This window comes from Capricornis sumatraensis, chromosome 4 (genome assembly GCF_032405125.1).
Source record: "Capricornis sumatraensis isolate serow.1 chromosome 4, serow.2, whole genome shotgun sequence".
Classification (NCBI taxonomy): domain Eukaryota; kingdom Metazoa; phylum Chordata; class Mammalia; order Artiodactyla; family Bovidae; genus Capricornis; species Capricornis sumatraensis.
The window spans coordinates 159,703,824-159,726,740 of record NC_091072.1 but is presented as its reverse complement, the minus strand read 5'-3'; the positions used below and the strand labels follow the sequence as shown (position 1 = coordinate 159,726,740).

Here is a 22,917-nt window from a genome sequence, read left to right as displayed (position 1 = left end):
AATGGATCTCCTTGCAGTCCAAGTGACTCTCAAGAGTCTTCTCCAACCCCCTTGTACCTAGTTAACACTCAGAGACACCCCATTGCACGGCTGAGGAAGCAGGCTTTCTCAGTACCCTGCACTGTGGCAGGCGAAGGAGGCTGCGGCGGCAGGAAGGGCTTTTCCACTGTCCCCCACCCCACCACGTGAGACCTGTTTCTGGGGGAGGGGTGACCCCTTTCTGGGTTATGAAGAGGAAGTTGGCAGCGGAAACTGGTACTGACAACTTGATTGAGGAGAGAAGGGTGACAACAGGGAGGGCAAGTGACAAATTCAGTCTCTCACGGGGCAGCGCGTAGGGTGTGCAGCCGGCCGGGTTGGTCCCCCGCGGCAGGTCACAGGCGGGTGGCCCGGGGCGTGGCCTGAGACGGGGGCGTGACCTGGGCGTGTCTGGGGTGAGGCCTGGGAACCAGGGGCGGGGCCTCTGTGATCAGGGGGCGGGGCCTGGAGGATGGTGGCAGGATCTGGATGGGTGGGTGTGGCCTGAGGGTGGGAAGGGGCGGGACCTCGACGGTCGGGGGCGGGGCCTGAGGGACGGTGGCGGGATCTGGATGGTTGGGGTGTGGTCTAAGGGCGGGCAGAGGCGGGGCTGGGGCGGGACCCGGACGGCTTGGGGGCGGGGCAGGGCGGGGCCGGGCGGGGCCGGGGCGGCCTGGAGGCGCGCAGGCGGTGTGTCAGCGACGCGGAGGTGCGCTGGTTTCGCCGGGCTCGGCGGACGGCGACGGCGGCGGCGACGCGCACAAAGGCGGATTGTGGCTTCTCTGGTGCTGGCGGCGGGCGGCGCCGGGGCGGGGTCGGCGGGGCGCGCCCGGGGCCCCCGCGGGCGCCGCGGCGCGGGCGATGAGTCGGGGCCCGGCATGGCCTCCGCGCGGCCGCCGGGCCGGGCCTGCGCCGCTGTGCCCGCGCCCGCGGGGCTCCGGGCCGGGCCGCCCGCCCTCCCGGCCGCCGCCGCCGCCTCCCCCGAGCCTGCGGGAGGCGCGGAGGCCGAGGAGCGCTCGCTGCAGCACATGCTGCGCGCCATAGCCGAGGAGCGCGGCCGCGTCAGCCTGCGCCGCGAGGTCTGCGGCCTCGGTGAGTGGGGCCGGGCGGGGGCGAGGCCGGAGCCGCGGCGGCGCCGGAGTGTCCGCGCGTGTCTCCGTCTCTGAGCGTGTCTCTGAGTCTCCGCACGTCTGTCCCCGCGTGCGTCTCGGGGGGAACCCTCGCGTTCGCCCCAGATCCTCGCGTCCTGGTCGTTCCCGCGCCCCCGCGTCTTCGTCTCTGATCCTGGTCCCTGGAGGGGTCCGGCACGCTCGCGTCCCTGAGTGTCTGTCCCCCTGTCCGCCCATCCCGGGGTCTGTCCGTCTTCTCCCTTCCTCTCCCCTCCGTGGCTCCGCCGGTTCTCTTCCGTCTCCGGGAAGCCCTCCCCGGGGCCTCCGTGCCGCGGCCGGCAGTGTAGACAGGGCAGGTCCCCGGCGCCCGAAGGCCTCCCCGGGGCCTCCGTGCGGCGGCCGGCAGTGTGGACAGAGTAGGTCTCCGGCCCCCGAAGCCCTCCTCGGGGCCTCCGTGCGGCGGCCGGCAGTGTGGACATGTCAGGTCCCCGGCGCCCCTCCCCGGGGCCTCCGTGCCGCTGCCGGCAGTGTGGACATGTCAGGTCCCCGGCGCCAGAAGCCTTTGTCTCCCCGCGCGGCTCTGCGCCTTCGCTCTGACTGGGGACCTGTTGGACCGTGGGCCCCGAACCCACCCGCTGGGCAGAGGGAGCGGGGCGGCCACCCCTCGTGCTGTGACTCCGCTCTACGGAGGCCCCGAGTCTTAGATCTGCCGGTGAGTGGGGGCAGGGGTGTCCCGTATTGTCTACAGGGAACCGGGGGTGGGGGTCTACAGGCGGGGGTGGGATCTCCCGGCGCGGCTGCATGTGAGGTAATGGCTCCTGGTGGATCGCATTCGGACTGAAGCGCTAGGAGCCCCCCCTCACCCTACCCCACCCCGTAGGGTGGGTTTTGCGGTTTTCTCTCTGCAAAGACCCCTCCCTTCCTCCTGCAGGAATGACTTCATTACCACGTTGTCACCCACTCCCCCTCCCCAGTCTGGGCTGGGGATTTCTGAGGGGGCGACGGCAGCTTTTGGAGAAGAGAATATCCACCTTGGCGATTCTACGGCCCCGCCTTCATTCACCGTTGGGGAAACTGGGTCCCAAAGAGCCGATATATCCCCCACCCCCAACCTACCTGAGGTCACAAGGCTTCCAGACCCCCTCAGCAGGCCACACCCTGGAGGCCGGGTTGAGGGCGGGGATCAATTTGCATCCTCTTTTTTGTGGGAGGCAGGCTGCCCTGGAAGAAGCTTTGCTCACAAGTCGGGGTGAGGGTGGTGGGCATGAAGGTGAGGTGTCTACAACACAGAGCTGGACGGGGACATAGGTTTCTCTGGTCTCTTCTGAAAAGGTGTCACTAAGGAGTTTTGAGCAGAAATGGAAGGATCCTCATTCCTCCATTTAGCAAACGGTTGAGCACCTACTCTGTGCCCGGCTGCATGCCTGCCAGGCAGGCTGCTTGTCACCTGGCACAGAGTGTCTGAAATGGGAGGGGTCTGAGCGACCATCTGCTCCAGGCCCCTCTGCCCTGTTTGCTCAGCCTCTCCTGGCACCCCTCCCCACTCCCCTGTCAGCCCATTCCTGTGTCCTCTGAGCATCCTCTGCCCTGTTAGACAGTCCCTGCCCCGAAGGGCCTGCAGTGCCTCATAAGAACAGTAATCATTTGCCCTGGCACCTGGCGTTCCCTGAGCACTCAGTGTGTGCCAGGTGCTTTGTGCAGGCGCCCTCCATCTGATACTGACTTTGCCCGAGAGGAGTGTGATCTGTTTGACTGATGAGGAGCCTGATGTCCAGAGAGGCCCAGGGACAGCCTGCGAGGAAGCTGTACCGCTGGGGTTGACCATGGTCAGGGCGACCCCGGGGCCTGGCCGCCGGATAATCCCTGACCCGGATAATCCCAGCCAGGCCGCGTTGCGCCTGCTGTCGTGCTGCATCTGGGGAGGAGAGCTGCGCCTGCTAGGCCAGGGACGCAGGCCTATGGTCACGCTGTTGCTGCGTGCCTCCTCCTCACCTCTAGTTGCCCTTCACACACAAGGCCTCCCCATCCTACCACCCCCGGCCCCTCAGAACTCAGTCCCTGTCGTGCTCTGGTGCTCTGAGCTTTTATCCCTGCTGTTTGCTGCTCCTGGGAGGCCACCTGCCCTGCACACTCACCAGCCCTGCAGACAGCTGCAGGTCTGCGTTCGGGCCTCAGTGCTGATGCCGCCACCCGGGGAGGCTTCCTCCGGCCCCCATCCTGCTGTCTGGGTGCTCATGTCCAGTGGGTCATTGGACTGCCGTGGCCCTGTGATGCTGTCTCCTCAGTTAGCAGGCGACCCCTCCAAGGCCTTGACCACATCTGGGACCCCCCACCCCCAGTGCCCAGCACGCAGCACATGCAGAGCAGGTGCCCGGTGCTCGTTCAGCAAAAGAAGGAAAGGATTACTCTCTGGACTGGGGAGTGAAGGGCGTGGATGGCAAGGAGGTTAGGGTCTTCAACTCGTAGAAGGGCTCATGTTGCCCATCTCTTTCAGTTTTTAGACGAGAGACGTGATGTTCAGAGAGGGGCAAGCTAAACAGTGACTTCATGCCCAAGCAGAGTTAGGAACAACTAGCCTGAGTGCCTGGGCGTGAGCCAGAATGCCCTCCCCAAAGCACTTTGAACATCCAGTTGCTCGCGTCATCCTCTCATCTCCACTTTGCAGCTGGGACAACCTGTTGCAGTTACGAAATAACTTAAATCTCCCAGATTGTTGTTGACTCAACCCTTGGGCTGTTCAGAACCATGCCGTGCCCTCTGAGGTTGTTTTGAAGGTATGCAGGAGCCTCTGGGGGAGACCCTTGAACCTGGATGAGTCAGTGTCTATGAGATGGGAGAAACTGACTACCATTCCCCAACACCTAACCCCCACCCTGGCCACTCCCCACATCATTGCTTGGCTGCTATGATGAAAGGCACCTTGGAGACCCAAACCTGATTTCTGACTCTCGTCCACTGTATTTTCTGCAGTGGAAGCATTTGTCTGAACACTTGCCCCATGCCGGATGGGGGGATCAGCTTGGATCCTTACCACATGGGGCGGGGGACAAGTGAGTGGGGAGAGAGAGCCAGGTACTCAGGTGAACTCTGTGGAATCAGCCAGGCCTCTGGTCACTCTGAGCGGGGTTTTGGTGTTTTATCCACAGAAAACTGCCTGTGCTTCCAGGGAACTTGTGGGCCAAGCTGGTGGCTGGGGTAGCTTGTGCAAGCACCAAGAATCTCTGAGCTGGGAAGAGTGAGGTGGTCCAATGCCCAGATTTTGTGTGATGCCGACATCTGGACCAAAGGTGGAAATAGCCTGATGCTTCCTGTTGGGGACTGGGCCTTCTGATGGGCCGTGGACGTCCAGCCTGTGTGGACAGGCTCCCTTTAACATGGGCGTCATGCCGCTGGCCTGTGGTCAAGTCATACGGACACAACCTGGGTGTGAGCTGTGGAGGGGCGCTGTGAGGGGAGGGGCCTCCTCATGCTGCCTTTTATGGTGCTCTGCCTAGGCTGAGCGTTATATATTTTTTAAATTTTATTTTATTGGCTTTTTTTTTTTTTTTTTCAATTTTTTATGGCCGAAGGCAGCCTGTGAAATCTTAATTCCCCAACCAGGAATTGAACCCACACCCTCGGCAGTGAGAGTGCAGAGTCCTAACCCCTGGACCACCAGGAAGTTCCCAGGGCTGAGCATTTTGAAGCTGCTTGTTCCTGGGCTCTCACCCCTGTTTAGGTGGCCTAGGAGCTTTCTCTTTCTCTGGAGTGCTGCGGTACCAAATGGAGTATTTCCCTTTCACCATGTCCTTTTATTCTCAAATTACTTCTCTTAAGGTGGGGATTTTAAACTCTTCTCTTTGTCCTGGTGGAGAAACACAGGTTCGGCGGTGAAGTGACGTACCCCAGTCCCATGGCTAGGAAGTGGCAGAAGAATCTGCCTGAACCCCAGCTCTTAGCAGAGGTGAAGGCCCACACCTGTCCTCAGGTGCACGTGACCCGATGTAGGCCTGCGTAGCTGCCTGCCGCCAGGTGGCCTGGGGGCGGGCCCAGGTCGAGGTGGGAGAGGTGGTAAGGGGCACAAAGAGGGGACCCCTGTCCGCTGACCGGGACGGGGCGGGGTCGTGCCTCTGAGAGGGGGTCCTGAGGCGGGCAGAACTTGCCAGGCCGGAGCGGGGAGGCTTGAAGGGCGGCCGCAGGAGTTGAGGCTGGAGCGGCATTTGGGGCTCCGGGTGCCCGGCTGGGACTTGGGTGCTCCCGGGGCCTGCCCTCAGGCCGCTGTGTGGGCGTTTGACTTGGGGACCAGCTGGCACTTAGAGAAGCTGTTGGTCCTGGGGGTGGGGGCTCAGCCCGTCGGCCATGTGCCAGCTTCGCTGGGCCTTCGCTTCTGTCTCCTGTGGAGGCAGCTTCTGCTGTTTCCCCAGAGGAGGGAACCAGGCTTCAGAGAGGAAAGGGATGCCCCCAGGGTCACGCAGCTGGGAGCTAGCAGAGCTGGGGTTCTCGGGGTTCCAGCCAAGGCCGGTCAGGCGCCAGGAGCCATCCTGCAGAGAGTGGATGGGATGAGGCCGACAGAGGGCTAAGGGGGCAGTTGCCTTCCTGCGGGCCTCGCCTCTGCGCTGAGCACCTGCACCCGCCACCGCCCCGTGCGTCGGGAAGGTCCTTGCACGCTCCGCTGAGCCTCTGTCTGGCTCTGCGCTGTGTAGCTGGGGCGTCATGTCGGGCAGGGGATGTCCGTGGGAGGTGTGGCTGGAGTGGAAGACCTGGGGCCTGTGCCTGCCACCCCTGGGGGCCTCCGTGTCCTCATCCGTGAAGTGGGGATGTCAGGGTCCGGAGGGTCGAGGGAATCGTCAGGGAAAGGACAGGCACAGCCTCACGGGGCGGCGTAGGGCCACAGGAGCCGCGGCAGGACCAGGCCCCGGCCACCCCAGCACAGGCTGGCCCTCGGTGCCGCCATCGTTATAACGGGCACAGACCTCTGGCTGTGGAGTTGGGGCGGGACCCGAGCTCCGCAGATGATGGCTTCGCCGTAGCTGTGGCTGGTTTTCCGGGGATCCCTGGGGCCCCCCCAGCGCTGGGGCTGGCTGAGTTGGCCGTGGGCCAGTGAGCAGGGAGGAAGTATGGCCGTTGGAATGGCAGGGGGCCCTCTCTCGGTTCCTGCGCCTATTTTTAAGGCCTGTGGGTTCCGGCCTCCACCGTTTCTGGGGCTGCTGGTGGGTCCTCTCTCAAGGTCGGGGCGCTGCGTCCTTTCAGAGAACACTGAGGACACGGGCCTTCACTCTCTAAGGAGACTGAGGCTCGGGGCTGCAGAGATTCTTGGCAGAGCCAGAGGGTGGTCAGCTGTGTTGGCACCCACCGCCCTCCTCTGCCCTGGGCTGGAGTGCCTGCTGTGCCCCTGCCCCGAGGCCTTGCTCAAGGTGCACCCCCTCCTTAAGGCAGCGGCTCCTCATTTACATCTGCCTCGAATACCAGCCAAGCCACCAGGCCCCTGAAGAGAAGCCCTGGGTGGGACACTTGTTTAAAAAAAAAACAAAAACAGCCTCAAAAACCCCCAAACAAAATTCTTTTTTCCAATTAAAAAATGTTACATGCACAATATAGAAACTGGAAAATGTAAGAGAATGGAAAAAAAATTACTCATAGTTCCAGTTATGCAGAGACACATGGCATCACCGACTCAATAGACATGAGTTTGAGCAAACTCCGGAGCTGTTGATGGACAGGGCTGAACTGAACTGAACTGACACTATGAACTTTGCAAAGTCTCCATTTCCAAGCTTTCTGAAGCCCCTTAACAGATACGTGACATTCTACACATAAAGTTTCTTCATCATGTTTTCTCACTTAAAATTCCTAAAACTTTTTCCATGCTGTTCAGACTCGAAGCATTATTTAAATGACTGCAGGGCAGTTGAGTGGATGTGCCATAATTTACTTAATTGGTCTTGTCTTGTGGGAAACTTAGTTTGGATCCAGTTTTTCTCTTCTATAAACAGCTTGCCACAAGCCTCTTCATCTGTGCAGAGCTTTCTGCAAGCGGAGGATTTCTTTGGGCCCCCAGCCCAGGAGGCTGTTTCTTAGAGGTTGCTGTCTGACCCCCGAGGGCTGGACTGAGACCATGCGTGGATATGGCAGGTGGCAGACAGATGTTTACCAGACTCACAGAGGACTTTCTGAATTGCCGGGGCAGAACACTTCCAGGGCAGATGGTAGTGGCAGGTGGGCGGAGAGGGTGATGGTTCATGCTGCCGCTGCGTTCCACCTAGCCCCTTCCCAGACCAGCCCACATCCTTGCTGGGTCCCCAGCCCCTAGTACCGACTGCCCTCGGCCATCGGACACCATCTCCCCTCCAGGGGTGTGTTGCAGGTACCTGCCCCTCAGCCTGGCCAGGCCTGGGCGGGGGTCAGCCCTTCCTGGCACCCCCACTTCCCGTGGCCGAGTTCTGCCCGCCCCGGACCATCCCTCACCCCGACCTCAGGTCCCTCTTGGGCTGCACTGTATCCCCGCGGCTGCCACCCCCGACCGTGTCGTACTCGACCGTGTCACACTCTGCCGCTCACGCCCTGCAAGACTCCTCGAGGCAGCCGAGTCCGTGTGCAAGACCCTCTGTGACCTGGGCCTGCTCGCAGCTGCGCCCCCGGCGTGAGTCTTCTGGTGGGGGCGCTCCTCCATGGGGGGTGCTGACTCCTCGCCCCTCAGCCCCGCCCTTTCCTGACCTCTGGAGGGGCCTGCTGCCCCTCTCCCCACCCTGTTCCTGGCGCCTGCAGGGATGTCCGCCCACAGGCCTCTGCGGCACAGTCTCCTGTGTGTGACCCCCTCTCCCTCACCTCCCCTGCAGGGCCACTGAGCTGGCTCCGGGTCCCCTGTGCCAGCTCATGGCAGAGCAGGCCCAGGGCAGGGGGCTGGGGGCAGTGAGGGGCAGGGGTCGGTGTGGGGGAGGGGGAGGTGGGGGGAGGGCTTGGTGTCTGTTGAGTGAAGACAGCGGTCATTCTTAGGAGGCAGCCTTTGTATAGGGCAGTCAAGGTGTGGAGGGTCCTGCCTGGCAGAGACAGGGCAGAGAAGGGCAAAGGTTGAATGCCATGTCGCTTTAGGGAGGTTACTGCTGTTCTTGGATCCCCTGGAGGAGGGGGACACCTTACTGCCCTGCGTCCACCTCAGGCAGAAGTCGGCCTGCAGACCTGGAGCCCACGGAGGGTCACCAAGGCTGCCCAGAACAGGTTTCAGCCCTGGGTCAAATCCAGGGGACCCCGCGGGAGTTGCTGCAGGCAGGGCCCTTCCCCCGCCCAGCCCTCAGTTTCCTCTTGGGTAAAACGGGGAGGGGAGGTTGATTGGCCCACTGTTCACAGCCCATGGTCCTGGGACATTCAGTCACCAGTGCACACGCCTCTGACACTAAGCCACCGTGCTTCGAGGAGGACCGTGCTGCTGTGGTTCAAGACGAGGGAAATGAAACGGAGAAGCAGACGCAGGAGGAACCATGAAGCTCTCCTCAAGGTGGACGTAAGAACCAGGCCACCCCACCACCCAGAGCTGCCGCGTCACGCTTGGGGCGGTAGGCTTCACACCCGGCGAGCCCCCCAGCTCGGTCTACAGGTCCATCCTTCTGATCCCAGGCATGTGGAGGCTGGTGCCACCTCAGGTGGTCCCCAAGGCTGTGCCCCCACTTCCAGGAGCTGGGGCCCTGGGTTTCAGGCTTCCCCCTGACCTGTGGAGGAGGGAGCTGCCCCCTGAGCAGGGCTGCTCAGCTCCTGGGAGTCCTTGTCCCACCCTGCCTCCCTGCAGCAGACCGCGAGGAGTCAAGGGGTCAGCCTCGACCTGAGAGGCTGTGCAGGGAGTGGGGTGGGGATGAGGTCATCCCAGTCTGTGTCAGGAGCCCCTCTCCAAGTCTGGGGAGGCCGGTTCCCTCCCCAGAGCAGCCACCGCTCCGTCACTGCGAGCCCAGCCCTGGGTCATCCCCATAGCAGCCCGTGGCGAAGGGGATGTCACCCCTGCCTCAGACGAAGGTGATGGGGCTCAGCGAGACGGAGGCCCCTGGTCAGGGTCCCAAGTAATCCGTGCGGGTTCTGCACCCAGGCCTCCTGGACTCGAGGCTGTCTGTGCCTGTCCCATGCGGATATCCATTTCTCCAAAGGCATTTGTGCCTTTTCTTCCCTGTGGCCTCGCCCGGGTCTAGTGTTTTAAGAAGAAGCCCGGCCGCTGCTTTTCGCAGCGAAGGACCTCTTAGAAGAAGCGAGAGTGAAGGAGGGAAATGAAAGAGGAGGACTGCCTGGGAGGGGGCATTCTTGGGGAGGAAGCCGTGGGGCTGAGGGCTGGAACTGCACAAGGCCGCCCCCCTGCCGCCGGCCTCAGACCCTGGGAAGGAGGAGAAATGAGAGGGGCCGCCCTTGGGGGAGGGGGAGGCGTGTTTGGGGGGCTCTGTGGGCGACACTGAAGGTAGAGCCCCTGAAGCGCCCTGTCTGTTGGCTCTGCCCCCGGCCTGGTCGGGGGAGGCGGGCAGGCCTCGAGCCCTAGCTTTCCTAGCTTCCCGCAGCGGGTCACACGTTGGAGTGAAGTGAGTGAAGTCGCTCAGTCGTGTCTGACTCTTTGCGACCCCATGGACTGTAGCCTATCAGGCTCCTCCATCCATGGGATTTTCCAGGCAAGAGTGCTGGAGTGGATTGCCATTTCCTTCTCCAGGGGATCTTCCTGACCCAGGAATTGAACCCGGGTCTCCCACATTGCAGGCAGACGCTTTAACCTCTGAGCCACCAGGGAAGCAACCTCAGCCTGCACCCTGAAGCCCGCAGGAGCGGCTGCTGGGGCGCGGCCGTGAGCAGGGCAGTCCTTCAGCCTGGGCTCCCTAGGTGGGCTGGCCCAGCTGAGCCAGGTCCCCAGCCCTGAGCCTGGTTTGTGGGTGGGGCTGGGCACCCACATGGCCTGGGGTTGCTGGGTGGCTCTGCTGCTCGGGCACAGCTGTGAGCCTCTTGCGGGGCTGGCCTGGGGTTCTGGGCTCTCACCATGTGCCTCGTGCTGTGTGACGCAGCGGGAGGAGGCAGGATAGTAGCCGGGGCAGGGGGGTGGGAGCTGGGGCGGTCGGGCCACGGCCCCTGTCTGGGCTGGGCACCTTGCATGGGTGTCCACGGAAGGTCACTCAGGAGAACGGCCCCTCCTCGTCCTGGAGGCTGGTTGATATGCTGGACAAAGCAGTGAGTTGGGAGTTGGCTTAAGGCCACGTAGGTGCTGGTGACGTGGGGTTGGACGGGGAGCTACTGTTTTGGCCTGATGAGCGTGCAGGCAGGCTCAAAGCCGTCTGGGAGCGGTTTGTAGGGAGTGGGCTGGCCGCAGTCCCGTGACGGTGGCCGCAGGACTGTGGGGTTTGCACGCACTGCTGCTTCGGAGAATCGAGAGGATCGCTTTTGGGAACTGTGGGGGCCGTGGGAACTCGAGTCCCACCCGTGAAAGTGACCTTGAGGTCAGGTCCGGGTTTCTTCCTCACTGAACCCGGGCCTCAGGTGATGCCCAGCATGGGGCAGGTCAGGGTGGGGGCTGAGCCCGACCTGGAGCTGGCCAGTGGGGATCGAGGCCGCTCTGCGAGGGAACCCAAGGGTGTAGAAACCTTTGAAGGATTTCGCAACACTGCACATATTGTGAGGAGGGACGGTGGCTTCGGGCTGGGTTTCAAAGCCGACACTGTGTTCTCCGAGTGAACCGGAAACCGGAGCGTGTCATAGTCACATGGTGGTTGGTTCAGCGTGGCTGATGCCCTGTTTGGGCCCTGCCTGTGCTGGGTGCTCGGCCACTCTGCCAGCGAGCTGCCTGCTCACGGTGAGGGAGACACACACGGGTGGTTAGTGTGATGAGGCCCTACCCAGGGCAGAGAGCGCGGCTGAGCGCTGGGCTGTGGTTGGCCCTGCCCCCTGCCAGCAGGGTGACCTCAGACAGGTGAGTCACACCTGCAGCCTCCACCTCCTCCTCAGCGGAGTGAAGGCACTAACAGGTGCTTTAATTGAGTGTTAGCAGCTGAACCCGCCAAGATGCATACGCTTCAAGCTTCTGATGACTTTACGCCTCCAGTGTACACGCGCATATAGGATACTCTCGTCACCTCCCTGGTGAAAACCTAATACTGAAGCCGCAGCTGAACCCAGAGCCAGCACTTGGTGGTGGCGGCTGCCCGTCTCTCCTCACCGCCTCCTTTTGCACAACATGTGGGTAGAAATCTGGCGACTTCCACTCCCATCTTCTGGGGTCCATTCCTCAGCACGCTAAGTTTTCCGCCTTGTTTTGTTGGCATTTTGTTTTTTTCGTTGGTGCGGGGGCATTTGTTATCCCTTTCTTTTGTATGTGATTTGCAATGATGCGCTTACGCAGCTAACTCTTGAATTGCACTTTTTAATAAATACTTGTAACAGTGAAAACGTTTTTTGACCTTTTGAAGGTCACGTGCGGTCAGGTGGCTCAGCTGGGTCCGGGGAGGTGTGTTGTGGGGGATGCGGATGGTAGGGACGGGCCCCCCGGAGGTGACGGCGAGCTGACCTGCATAAGCTAGGTTGGGCTGGGCCCCGGAAGCGACTCCACGGTGAGGGGAGGGGTGGCTGGGGATGCGTAGGGTGTTCAGTCAGGGAAGAAGGTGGTGGGGGCGGCTGGAGCGTGGGAGACCACACTGCCCTCTGGAAGGGGTTCTCTGGAGGGCCTGGCTCCTCTGGGGAGGAAGGCTGGACTTTCCCTGAAGAAGAAAGGAGCAGGCAGGTGATGGCTCTCCTGGTCAGGCCCCTGAGCATCACTGAAATCCCGAGCTTCCCTGGGGCTGCAGCAGGGGACCGGCCTGGCCCGTGGGGTGGCTCACGTGGGGCCCGTCTGACCAGCTCTCCATCCAAGTGCTTCCCTGGGGCAGCCCTGGGCCTCCCCGGGCAGCTTCTTTGTCTTCTGTGCCCTGGGGGAGGGAGCACGGAGAGCCCCGAGTTGATGAAAGGCCTATTGACGGGCCACAGAAGCCTATTCATGCTGCCCCGGCTGCTCAGGGGCGGAAGTGGCCGAGGGCTGCCCTGGACTCTCCCCAGAGAGGCCAGCTGACCCCCCAGCCTTCGGGAGGGGCCGGGCTGAGCTGGGCGCCCCCGAGCCAGGCAGCTCTCAGGAGGCCTCCCGCGGGGCCCTTGGCAGGCTGGACACCCGGCATCCACAGGCGTGGGTCACGCCTCCGCTCATTCCTCATCTCTGCAACAGAGAGGCTCCATCTCAGCCCCTTCAGGGCCCCAGTCCTCTGAGGGTCCACACAAAGCCCCACCCTGCCAGAGGCCACGTGCAGTCCCGGCCTCCTGGCCGTGGCCCCTTCCCCTGTCCCGCCTGCTCTCCAGGAGGGCCTTGCGTGCTGGTCCCCAGCCCCCTGACCCTCCCCTCTTCGGGGCGCGCTCCCTGACGCCCTGGTCGCTGCAGCGCTGTGGTGCAGGCTCAGGGGCTCCGCCTGCCCTCCCCACCCTCCCGAAGCAGCTGTCCTGAGACCCATAGCTCCCTTCATGGGCGCTCCGAAGAACTCAGGACCGTGGTCCTTTGTGTCTCAGTGGAGAAGAGAATTCAGCGAGAGCGGAGTGGCTGATAAGAACTGGTTTACTCGACTAGGACACTTGTGAGGCTTGCGAGCGGGCGGGTGAGAAAGCCACACCCTGAGAACTCAGTGGGCTGCAGTTTCCTGTGAAAGTGTTACTCTCAGTCGTGTGTGACTCTCTGTGACCCCGTGGACTGTAGCTGCCAGGCTCCTCCGTCCATGGAATCCTCCAGGCAGGAATACTGGAGTGGGTTGCCATTCCCTCCTCCAGGGGACCTTCCCCACCCAGGGATGGAACCCAGGTCTCCTGCATTCCAGGTGGATTCTTTACCATCTGAACCACTGGGAAAGCCCCACAGTTTTAGAGTGGGGAGGGGGAGAAGACCTTCTTTGTCTTTCTTGCGTAGATGTCATGCTTCCGTTATCAGCTCCTCCTCCAGGCTGGGCAGGGGAGCTTCCTTGTCCCTACATGGTCAAGCTAGGTCCACAGGTGGTTGTTTTTCACATGTGCAGAGAGCATGCCTTGGGATCGTTAGCTCGCCGAGCTCGCTGGACGGGCTGTAGGCCTCAGGCCGCCTCTGCTTTATTGCTCTGGGTCACGCCTCGTGCTTCTGTTCATGGTTTGGTTGCTAGGCAAGCCTGCTTGGTTGTGTGGTTGAGCGAGCGTGCTTTCTCGAGCAATGATTAACTTCCAGAGGCCTCCCATATTTTTTCTACTCACAATCCTGTGGTGGGAGTGACTGTTTAATCACCTGTTTTGTCCCTTCATTCTGTCCCTATGATTCCCCTCTCCAGGTGTTTTATGCTTAAAAGGGGGTGAGGATGATGGGCCTTCCGTCATTAGCTCCTTCCAGCTGAGATGGGCAGAGGCCTGCCTGGGGAAGGAGCAAACAGCTGGCTCATTGCCCGGCTCTGCTGGGAGAACTGCCAGTCAGTGCCATTCTCGTTAACATCACCCTTTTCCCTCTCTTAGAAGTTAAGCGTTGGAGCATGAGTCTACAGAAAGATGCATATGAAAAGAAGTACAGCAGAAAACATCAGAAAAGTCATTCAAAGAGATTATAATCAGGATTTTGAAGATCCAAACCATTTTTTAACCCCGATAATTTCCAAATCCAGAAAGGGGTCACTTAAGGCTTCAATTTGTTTTTAGTTAGGCCCAGAATCTCAGTGTTTTCTATTTCAGGGTCTGTTGAGTCTTTTATTTCAGTTATAGGTTTAATCTGTACCTTTTTTTTTTTTTTCTGTTAATAACATTTGGTGATGAGGGTAGCTTTCTTGTCCCTTGAGAGAGAGGGTGGCCCCTAATTTAGTTTAACGAGTAAGTTCCTTTTGTTAAAGAAATAGGACCATCAGGCACAAACAGAAAGCAGTGTAGAAGCGACGGGTGTTGATGTCACAGAAAAGGGGTCCCAGGAAAGTGTGACCCCGTCTCTTTCCTGCCTCCTCCGTTACACATTCCCTGCAGTCGTCAAGATTTTCAGCCATTCGGGCTGAAACCAAGGAGGCTGCGCCAGCGTATATGAGAAATTCCGTCAAGTGGCCCCCATTTCAGTGACCACCGAGGCTCAGCCTCAGTTACACAGACGCCACCTCTAGGCAGAGCCACTTCTGGCTTTGGGCCCCGTCAGTCTTCTGATTCGGAGAAGGCAATGGCACCCCACTCCAGTACTCTTGCCTGGAAAATCCCATGGACGGAGGAGCCTGGTAGGCTGGAGTCCATGGGATTGCAAAGAGTCGGACACGACTGAGCGACTTCACTTTCACTTTTCACTTTCATGCATTGGAGAAGGAAATGGCAAGCCACTCCAGTGTTCTTGCCTGGAGAATCCCGGGGACAGGGGAGCCTGGTGGGCTGCCGTCTCTGGGGTCGCATAGAGTCGGACACGACTGAAGCGACTTAGCAGCAGCAGCAGTAGCAGTCTCCTGATTGTGAAACTGTCAATGACCGAGGGGCCCCCTCACTCGCTGGCGCCTGAGGCACTCCCTCTGTCAATGCCCTGTTGATCCCTGGTCAGGAAACAAGATCCCCTGTGCCGCAACTAAAGATCCCACGTGCCACAGCGAGGACCGCAGATCCCACGCCCTACGAGGACTGAAGATCCCGCGCGCTGCAGCTGAGACCCAGCACAGCCACATAAATAAATATATTTTAAAAAGCCATTCATATCTCCCTTTGCCTTTCCATTCTGTTTCAGTTTATTCTGCTCTCGCATGAAACTTCCTTGTTAAGAAAATTCACTCTCATTTAAGAGCTCCGGTAATTTTTCCAGCGTGGTGTTTGTTTTTACCTTTATTTATGGTGTGTAGGGCTTTTTGTTTTCTATATTAATTTTTTTAAGTTTTTTTATCTATATTAATTTTTTATGTAGTTTGATTTATCTATCCTTTTTTTTTTTTTACTATCATTCTTTTCTTTGACAGCCTCCTCTTTCCGAGAGAATAAAAAAAAAAACTCATGCATGGTTTATTTCATTTTCTTATAATTTTACTTCTGGCATCAGAAGTTTTTCTCTTTCCAGAATTGGTTTTGGTCTGAGCAGGGGCCCAGCCTCATTCTCTTTCCTCTGCTGACCAGTCTTTCCAAGACCATCTGTTGAAGAACCGGCTTTATCCTCCTGACTAAAAGGACGAATCTTTGTGTGGACTAAATTACCGTGTGTTTTCGTTCTGGTTTTGTGCGTTCTCTTCTGTTCTGTTGATCAGTGTGATTGTGTACCAGCACCGCCTCGCTCTCCTTGATCACTCAGGTCATCTCCCTCACTTAATTAGCCAATATTCATTGTTTCCTACGAGTCAGATACCGTCCCAGGGGCTAAGTGCACAGCAGGGACCCACACGAGGAGGGAAGGTGCTCTGTTAGGACAGATGGGTTCTAGTAAGGCAGGCGCTGGCGCTCGAGGGCCCCAGGCCAGGTCCAGCCTGCTGCCCGCTGTTGTAAATGAACTCCTTGGCACACCGCCACGCCTATTTCTTCATGTAGTGCTGTGGGTGACCTTGTAGTTGAGACAGGACCGTATGGTCTGCAGAGTATTTTCTGTCTGGACCTTAATAGAAAAAGGTTTCTGGCTGCTGTACTTGGGAAAGACCGAAAGCAAAGAAAACATAAAATAGACACGATGCTATACGGCAGTGGTAGTAGTACAAGTGGTTTGGGAAGGCCTCCCTGAGAAGGTAGGCGTTTGAGTAAAGGGCTAAGGGAGCGACTTCCCTGGTAGTCCAGTGGCTAAGAGTCCATGCTCCCGGTGCCCTCCCTGGTCAGGGAACTGGATCCCACGTGCCACAACTGAGTTTGCCTGCTGTGATTAAAAGGTCATTTGCAAAGACCCTGATGCTGGGGAAGATTGAAGGCGGGAGGAGAAGGGGACAACAGAGGATGAGATGGCTGGACGGCATCACCGACTCAATGGACATGAGTTTGGGTGGACTCTGGCAGGTGGTGATGGACAGGGAGGCCTGGCGTGCTGCAGTCCATGGGGTCGCAAAGAGTCGGACATGACTGAGCGACTGAACTGAACTGATGTGCCTCGAAGATCCTGCATGCTGCAAGTAAGAACCGGGGGGGCGAGGAAGGAAGCCTCATGGAGGATTTGGAGCAGAAAAGTGACGAAAACTGTTTCAAGTCTGGGGGCCGTTTAGGAAGCTGGGACAGTCCACACAGGCAAGAAATGGTGGTGCTTGGCCCCAGCTGGAAGAGTGGTTTGTGGGAGGCAGTTGGATTCCAGATACATTTAAAGACAGAATCAATGAAGTGATGCAGACGTGAAGTCAGAGAGTTCTGCAGGAAAACAAAAGACACACCCACCAAACAATGGTAGAATTGACAAATCTGTCAGTTAACATGTCTATCCAAGTAAGAGAGGACTGGGAAGTTTCTGTTGGAATCAGCATCTGGTGAGACAATAGGTAGAGGTGTTGTGGGGTGAAGAGAGGGTTTGTGGGTTTTCTTTAACTGGGGTAATTCTTGAGTATTTTTTTTGCGGCGGGGGGTGGGGGGCGGAGTCTTTTGCTTAGAAGTGAAGAAACTTATCCATGGCAGCTTAGAAAGGGAAAATAAATCTGGAAAAGAATATATTATATATCGGTGTCTGAATTACATGTATTTATATGACTGAATCACTTTGCTGTGGACCTGAAACACTGTGTTGTAAATCAGCTGTCTCCAGTAGGGACGTCCCTGGTGGTCCAGTGACTGATCTGCCCCTCCGATGCAGGGGGCCCTGGGTTCCATCCCTGGTCAGAGAACTAGATCCCAGGTGTCGCAACTAAAAGTTCACATGCTGCAGGTGAGATGCCATGCAGCCAAATAAGGGCTGCCGCTAGTGGTAAAGACCCTGGCTGCCAGTGCAGGAGATTAGAGGTGCATCCCTGGGTCAGGAAGGTCCCCTGGAGGAGGGCATGGCAGCCCGCTCCAGTATTGTTGCCTAGAGAATCCCACTGACAGAGAAGCCAAGCGGGCTACAGTCCATAGTCCAAAGAGTTGGACATGACTCAAGGCACTCATGCACGCAGCCAAATAAATATTAAAAAAACCAACAACACTATACTTCAATTTAAAAAAGTTTTAAAAGGAGAGATTTATTGGCTCACAACCTAGAAGATTGACATCTAAGCCTCCGGAAGACCGCGGAAGCCCAACACTAAGACCTGGAGTGGATCTCCTCTCTGTCTGTGTCCGAGGATATTTCCATATCTGAGAGGATTCATGGCCCCATGTCACTCTTTCTTCATTTTCCTGGCTGTTCTTATTTTGAAACATTCTTGGCATTTTCTCTTGGGTCATGTTAAATTAATAGATCAAGTTAGCAGTTAATAGATCAAATTAGCAATTAGGTAGAATTGCTGCCTCCGTGATCTGAATATTCTATTATGATTATGTTTGTTGTGGTGGTCTGTGATCAGTGAGCTTCGATGTCAACACTGCAAAAAGATTGTGACTTCCTGCAGACTCAGATGACAGAATTTTTCAGAAGTAAAGGATTTTTAAATGGAGGGATGTTTTCGCTTTCTCGGACATAATGCTATCGTGCACTTGCTGCTGCTGCTGCTGCTAAGTCACTTCACGACTCTGTGTGACCCCATAGACGGCCTCCCACCAGGCTCCCCCATCCCTGGGATTCTCCAGGCAAGAACACTGGAGTGGGTTGCCATTTCCTTCTCCAATGCATGAAAGTGAAAAGTGAAAGTGAAGTTGCTCAGTCGTGCACTTGCTAGACTACAGAATTGTATACATGTAACTTTTAATTCAGCAAGCCAGGCTTCAGCAATACGTGAACCGTGAACTTCCTGATGTTCAAGCTGGTTTTAGAAAAGGCAGAGGAACCAGAGATCAAATTGCCAACATCCGCTGGATCACTGAAAAAGCAAGAGAGTTCTAGAGAAACATCTATCTCTGCTCTATTGACTATGCCAAAGCCTTTGACTGTGTGGATCACAACAAACTGTGGAAAATTCTGAAAGAGGTGAGAATTCCAGACCACCTGACCTGCCTCTTGAGAAACCTATATGCAGGTCTAGGCAAGGCTATGGTTTTTCCAGTGGTCATGTATGGTGTGAGAGTTGGACTGTGAAGAAAGCTGAGCGCCGAAGAATGGATGCTTTTGAACTGTGCTGTTGGGGAAGACTCTTGAGAGTCCCTTGGACTGCAAGGAGATCCAACCAGTCCATCCTAAAGGAGATCAGTCCTGGGTGTTCATTGGAAGGACTGATGCTGAAGCTGAAACTCCAATACTTTGGCCACCTGATGCAAAGAGTTGACTCATTGGAAAAGCCCCTGATGTTGGGAGGGATTGAGGGCAGGAGGAGAAGGGGATGACAGAGGATGAGATGGTTGGATGGCATCACCGACTCAATGGACAAGAGTTTGGGTAAACTCCGGGAGTTGGTGATGGACAGGGAGGCCTGGCGTGCTGCAGCTCATGGGGTCGCAAAGAGTCGGACACGACTGAGTGACTGAACTGAACTGAACTGAACTTTTAATTCGCTGGGAAACCAGAATGTGTGATTCACTTTATTGTGATATTTGCTTTTATTGCCCTGGTCTGGAACCAAACTCCCAACGTCCCCAAGGTCCGCCTGTAACGGTGGGTTGTGATGATGGTTATCGTCTCTTTTTCTTTTTTAATATTTATTCATTTGGCTGTGTAGGGTCTTGGCTGCAGCACGTGGATATTTGCTTTTCCCTTCGGCCCACGGCATCTCCAGTTGCAGCAGCTGGGGTCTGTTAGTACTCCCTGACCAAGGATTCAACCTGGGCCTCCTGCACTGGGAGCTCAGAGTCTCAGCCACGGGACCACCAGCGACGTCCCCATTTCTAGTGTTTTCTAGTTGAGATACATATCATGTTTAAGGAAGTATCTGTTTATTCCTATTTTATAGGGAATTTTTAAAAAATCAAGAATGAGTATTTAATCTTAAATGTTCTCCCAGTACCTGTGAATATGATCATGTGTGTGTTCTCATTTGAACTGTAACTTTATCATGACTGTATAACTAGATTTCCTAATATTGGACCATTCTTCTATTTTTGAGTTAAATTCTACTTGGCATACTTTTAACAGATGGCAGGATTCTATTAAATATATTATTTAAGATTTTTATGTTATATGATGAGTGCAGTTGGCCCATAATTTTCTCTGTGTTGTTTTATGGGGTCAAGACTGCACCTACTTGTTAAAAAGAATTTGTAAGGCTCTTAAAAACCTGTGCGTAGCATTTGAGCTATCTGTTTCTTGAAGATCTGGTAGTGAGAGAGTGATAGCTGCTCAGTCATGCCTGACTCTTTGCGACCTCATGGACTGTAGCCTGCCAGGTTCCTCTGTCCATGGAATTCTCCAGGGAAGATTACTGGAGTGGGTTGCCATTTCCTTCTCCAGGGGATCTTCCCGACCCAGGGATCCTGCATTGCAGGAGAGTCTTTGCCACCTGAGCCACCAGGGAAGCCTACTATTAAGAGACATTTCTAGGTATGAAGACAGGTCAGCTTAAAAAGTATCGGCAGACACATGCTTGACTTTTATCTTATAATCTATAGACAATACATTGGAATATGTCATGAATCCATACACCTTTTCCAAAGGGAAACCCAAGACAGAAGGAGAAGATCTGGTAACGTCCTCTCAAAAACGCCTCTTGGCTCCAGCGCGCTTGTTCAGGGAGCAGCCCTGCGGCAGCTCTCTTCGTCGCAATACGTGCCCATGATCCCTTTCTTTCTTGGCCTTGCCGTGCAGCCCGCAGGCTCTTAGTTCCCCAACCAGGGACTGAACCTGTGCTTCCCTGCAGTGGAAGCGAAGAGTTCTAACCACTGGACCGCCATGACCATCATTTTTAACGGCTGTAAACTGTTTTAAGTACTGAGTTACCATAGCTTGTTTCACCTGTGTGGTTTACTGGTCTGCAGAAGGACTGGGGTGGTTGTCAAGGAGTGCCTCCTGAAATCCAGTTCACGACTATTCCAAAGCTCTGGTTAGTGAGAGATAATTCCAATATATTAATAGTAGCAACAGCATGTTCATCCATCGAGTGTTGAGGAGGCACCTGTTACCATTCTGAGCACCTGGGGTTAGCTCTAATCTCCAGGGAGGCTGTAAGACAGAGCTCCTGGGGGCTCAGATGTGCAGTGGGAAGGTCTGGAAGCCTGAGTTGATTTCTTGGTTGCTCACTGGAGACCCTTCAGTGTCCTCATTATACAGTGGCTGGAAGACCCCAGGCCCGGGGTCTTGGAAAGAGCAGGAGGGGCTGGGTTTGAGCCTCAGAAGCTCTTGAGCTACTGGATTCCCAAGCTTCTGTGGCCTTATCTTTAAAACTGAAGCCTGAGGATTTTTTAAGCTCAGGTTATCCCACCTTATCAGTTAGAAGCAACGGTTAGAACTGGACATAGAACAACAGACTGGTTCCAAATAGGAAAAGGAGTACGTCAAGGCTGTATATTGTCACCCTGCTTATTTAACTTCTATGCAGAGTACGTCATGAGAAATGCTGGGCTGGATGAAGCACAAGCTGGAATCAAGATTGCTGGGAGAAATATCAATAACCTCAGATATGCAGATGACGCTACCCTTATGGCAGAAAGTGAAGAGGAACTCAAAAGCCTCTTGATGAAAGTGAAAGAGGAGAGTGAAAAAGTTGGCTTAAAGCTCAACATTCAGAAAACGAAGATCATGGCATCCGGTCCCATCACTTCATGGGAAATAGATGGGGAACCAGTGGAAACAGTGACAGACTTTATTTTGGGAGGCTCCAAAATCACTGCAGATGGTGACTGCAGCCATGAAATTAAAAGACGCTTACTCCTTGGATGGAAAGTTACGACTGATCTAGACAGCATATTAAAAAGCAGAGATATTACATTGCCAACAAAGGTCTGTCTAGTCAAGGCTATGGTTTTTCCAGTAGTCATGTGTGGATGTGAGAGTGTGACTATAAAGAAAGCTGAGCACCAAAGAATTGATGCTTTTGAACTGTGCTGTTGGAGAAGACTCTCGAGAGTCCCTTGGTCTGCAAGGAGATCCAACCAGTCCATCCTAAAGGAAATCAGTCCTGAATATTCATTGGAAGGACTGATGCTGAAGCTGAAACTCCAATACTTTGGCCACCTGATGTGAAGAGCTGACTCATTTGAAAAGACCCTGATGCTGGGAAAGATTGAAGGCAGGAGAAGAGGGGATGACAGAGGATGAGATGGTTGGACGGCATCACCGCCTCAATGGACATGAGTTTGAGTAAACTCTGGGAGTTGGTGATGGACAGGGAGGCCTGGCATGCTGCGGTCTGTGGGGGTGCAAAGTGTCAGACACGATTGAGTGACTGAACTGAACTGATTCCACCTTATCAAGTTGCCATGGCGATCTGGAGAGGTCACAGGGGAAAGGACTTTAAACCGTAGTGCGTGCTAAGTCGCTTCAGTCGTGTCCGACTCCTTGCGACCCCATGGGCTATAGCCCACCATGCTCCTCTGTCCGTGGGACTCTCCAGGCAAGAGTACTGGAGTGGGTTGCCGTGCCCTCCTCCAGGGGATCTTCCTGACCCAGGGATCGAACCCTCACCTGTTAGGCCTCCCGCATTGGCAGGCGGGTCCTTTACCTCTCGTGCCAGCTGGGAGCCCCCGTAAGCTGTAGAGTGCAGGGCAAGCGTGAGCCGTCGCCACTGTCAGTACTGTTGAGCTGTTGGCATGGTTACGTGCCCCATTCCGTGTCCTGCAGAGCGATGTGGACAGTCTGTGGCCAGGTGGCAGGAGAGCATGGAGCTGGGCACAGGTGGCTCAGGTTCAGTCCTTGCACAGTGGCGTGCCCTCTTCCATGCTTCCCCAAAGCCACTAGTCTATAAAGGACTCTCCAGACGGAGACGCCTTCAAAGACGGTGACTTATGGAAGCAGGTCACTCACTGCAGGCAGTGGGGGGAGGCTGGATCCCATAGTCCCATTTGGAGCTGGCAGATCCCAGACTTTGTGATGTGGCCCTTGCTCCTTATTCACGGATTCCGTATTTACAGATTTAGATACTCACTGAAATGTATCCATCACCACAGAGGCAGTACCTCTGTGGTTAATTGCAGGTGTGTGCAAAGTGGTGGGAAACTTTGAGTCACCCGGGGTGCGTGGTCCCAGCTGAGGTTCACAAGGTGGCGCCTGCCTCCTTGTCTCAGCTCATCCTTTCTGTGGTCATTTTGGTTGTTCAGTCGCTCAGTTGGGGCTGATTCTTTGTGACCCCATGGACTGCAGCACACGAGGCCTTCCTGTCCTTCATTATCTCCCGGAGTTTGCTCACGCTCATGTCCACTGAGTTGGTGATGCCATCCAATTGTCTCATCCTCGGGATCTATTTAGTGCCACGTATTTGCATGTTGTGCTTTTTGGTGGTGATTTTGCTATTTGAAGTGGCCCTGGAGCGTAACGCTGACGTGTCTAGTCCTGAGCGAAAGAAGGCTGAGATGGGCCTTATGGAGGATGTACATGTTAGATAAGCTTCACCCAGGCACGAGTTAGATGCTGGTGGCCTGGAGCTCAGTGTTAATGGCCCAACTGTGTATACACGCATAACGCAAGATAGTGTGTAGGTCATTCGATGAAAATGCAACCAGAGGCTTGCAGGAGCCCAGCCCTGTATTTCTGTAGGAGCAGTGGCTCCGTATTTGCCAACAGCATCTGTGGCCACTTGATAGACAAGAGCTACACCACAGTCACCATGGATTAGAACAGGCGGCAGGACCCCGGCCCCACAGGGAAGGCGGCGGTGGGTGCGGAGCTGTCCGTGGTGCTGCTCCGGGTCTGGGGCTGAGTGGATTCTGGGGCCGG

The 22,917-nt window shown here is 56.2% G+C and overlaps 1 protein-coding gene across 2 annotated transcripts in view; it reads left to right on the top strand.

Annotated features, from left to right (window-relative positions):
* Positions 1 to 1,008: 1,008 nt before the first annotated feature.
* Positions 1,009 to 22,917, top strand: part of KIAA0930 (KIAA0930 ortholog) — a 39,534-nt gene continuing 17,625 nt past the window's right edge. For both annotated transcript variants that reach the window (XM_068971294.1, XM_068971295.1), the window contains exon 1: positions 1,009 to 1,110. In XM_068971294.1, coding sequence (XP_068827395.1) covers positions 1,047 to 1,110 — 64 coding nt within the window. In that variant the 5' untranslated portion in view covers positions 1,009 to 1,046. The remainder of the gene's footprint in view (positions 1,111 to 22,917) is intronic.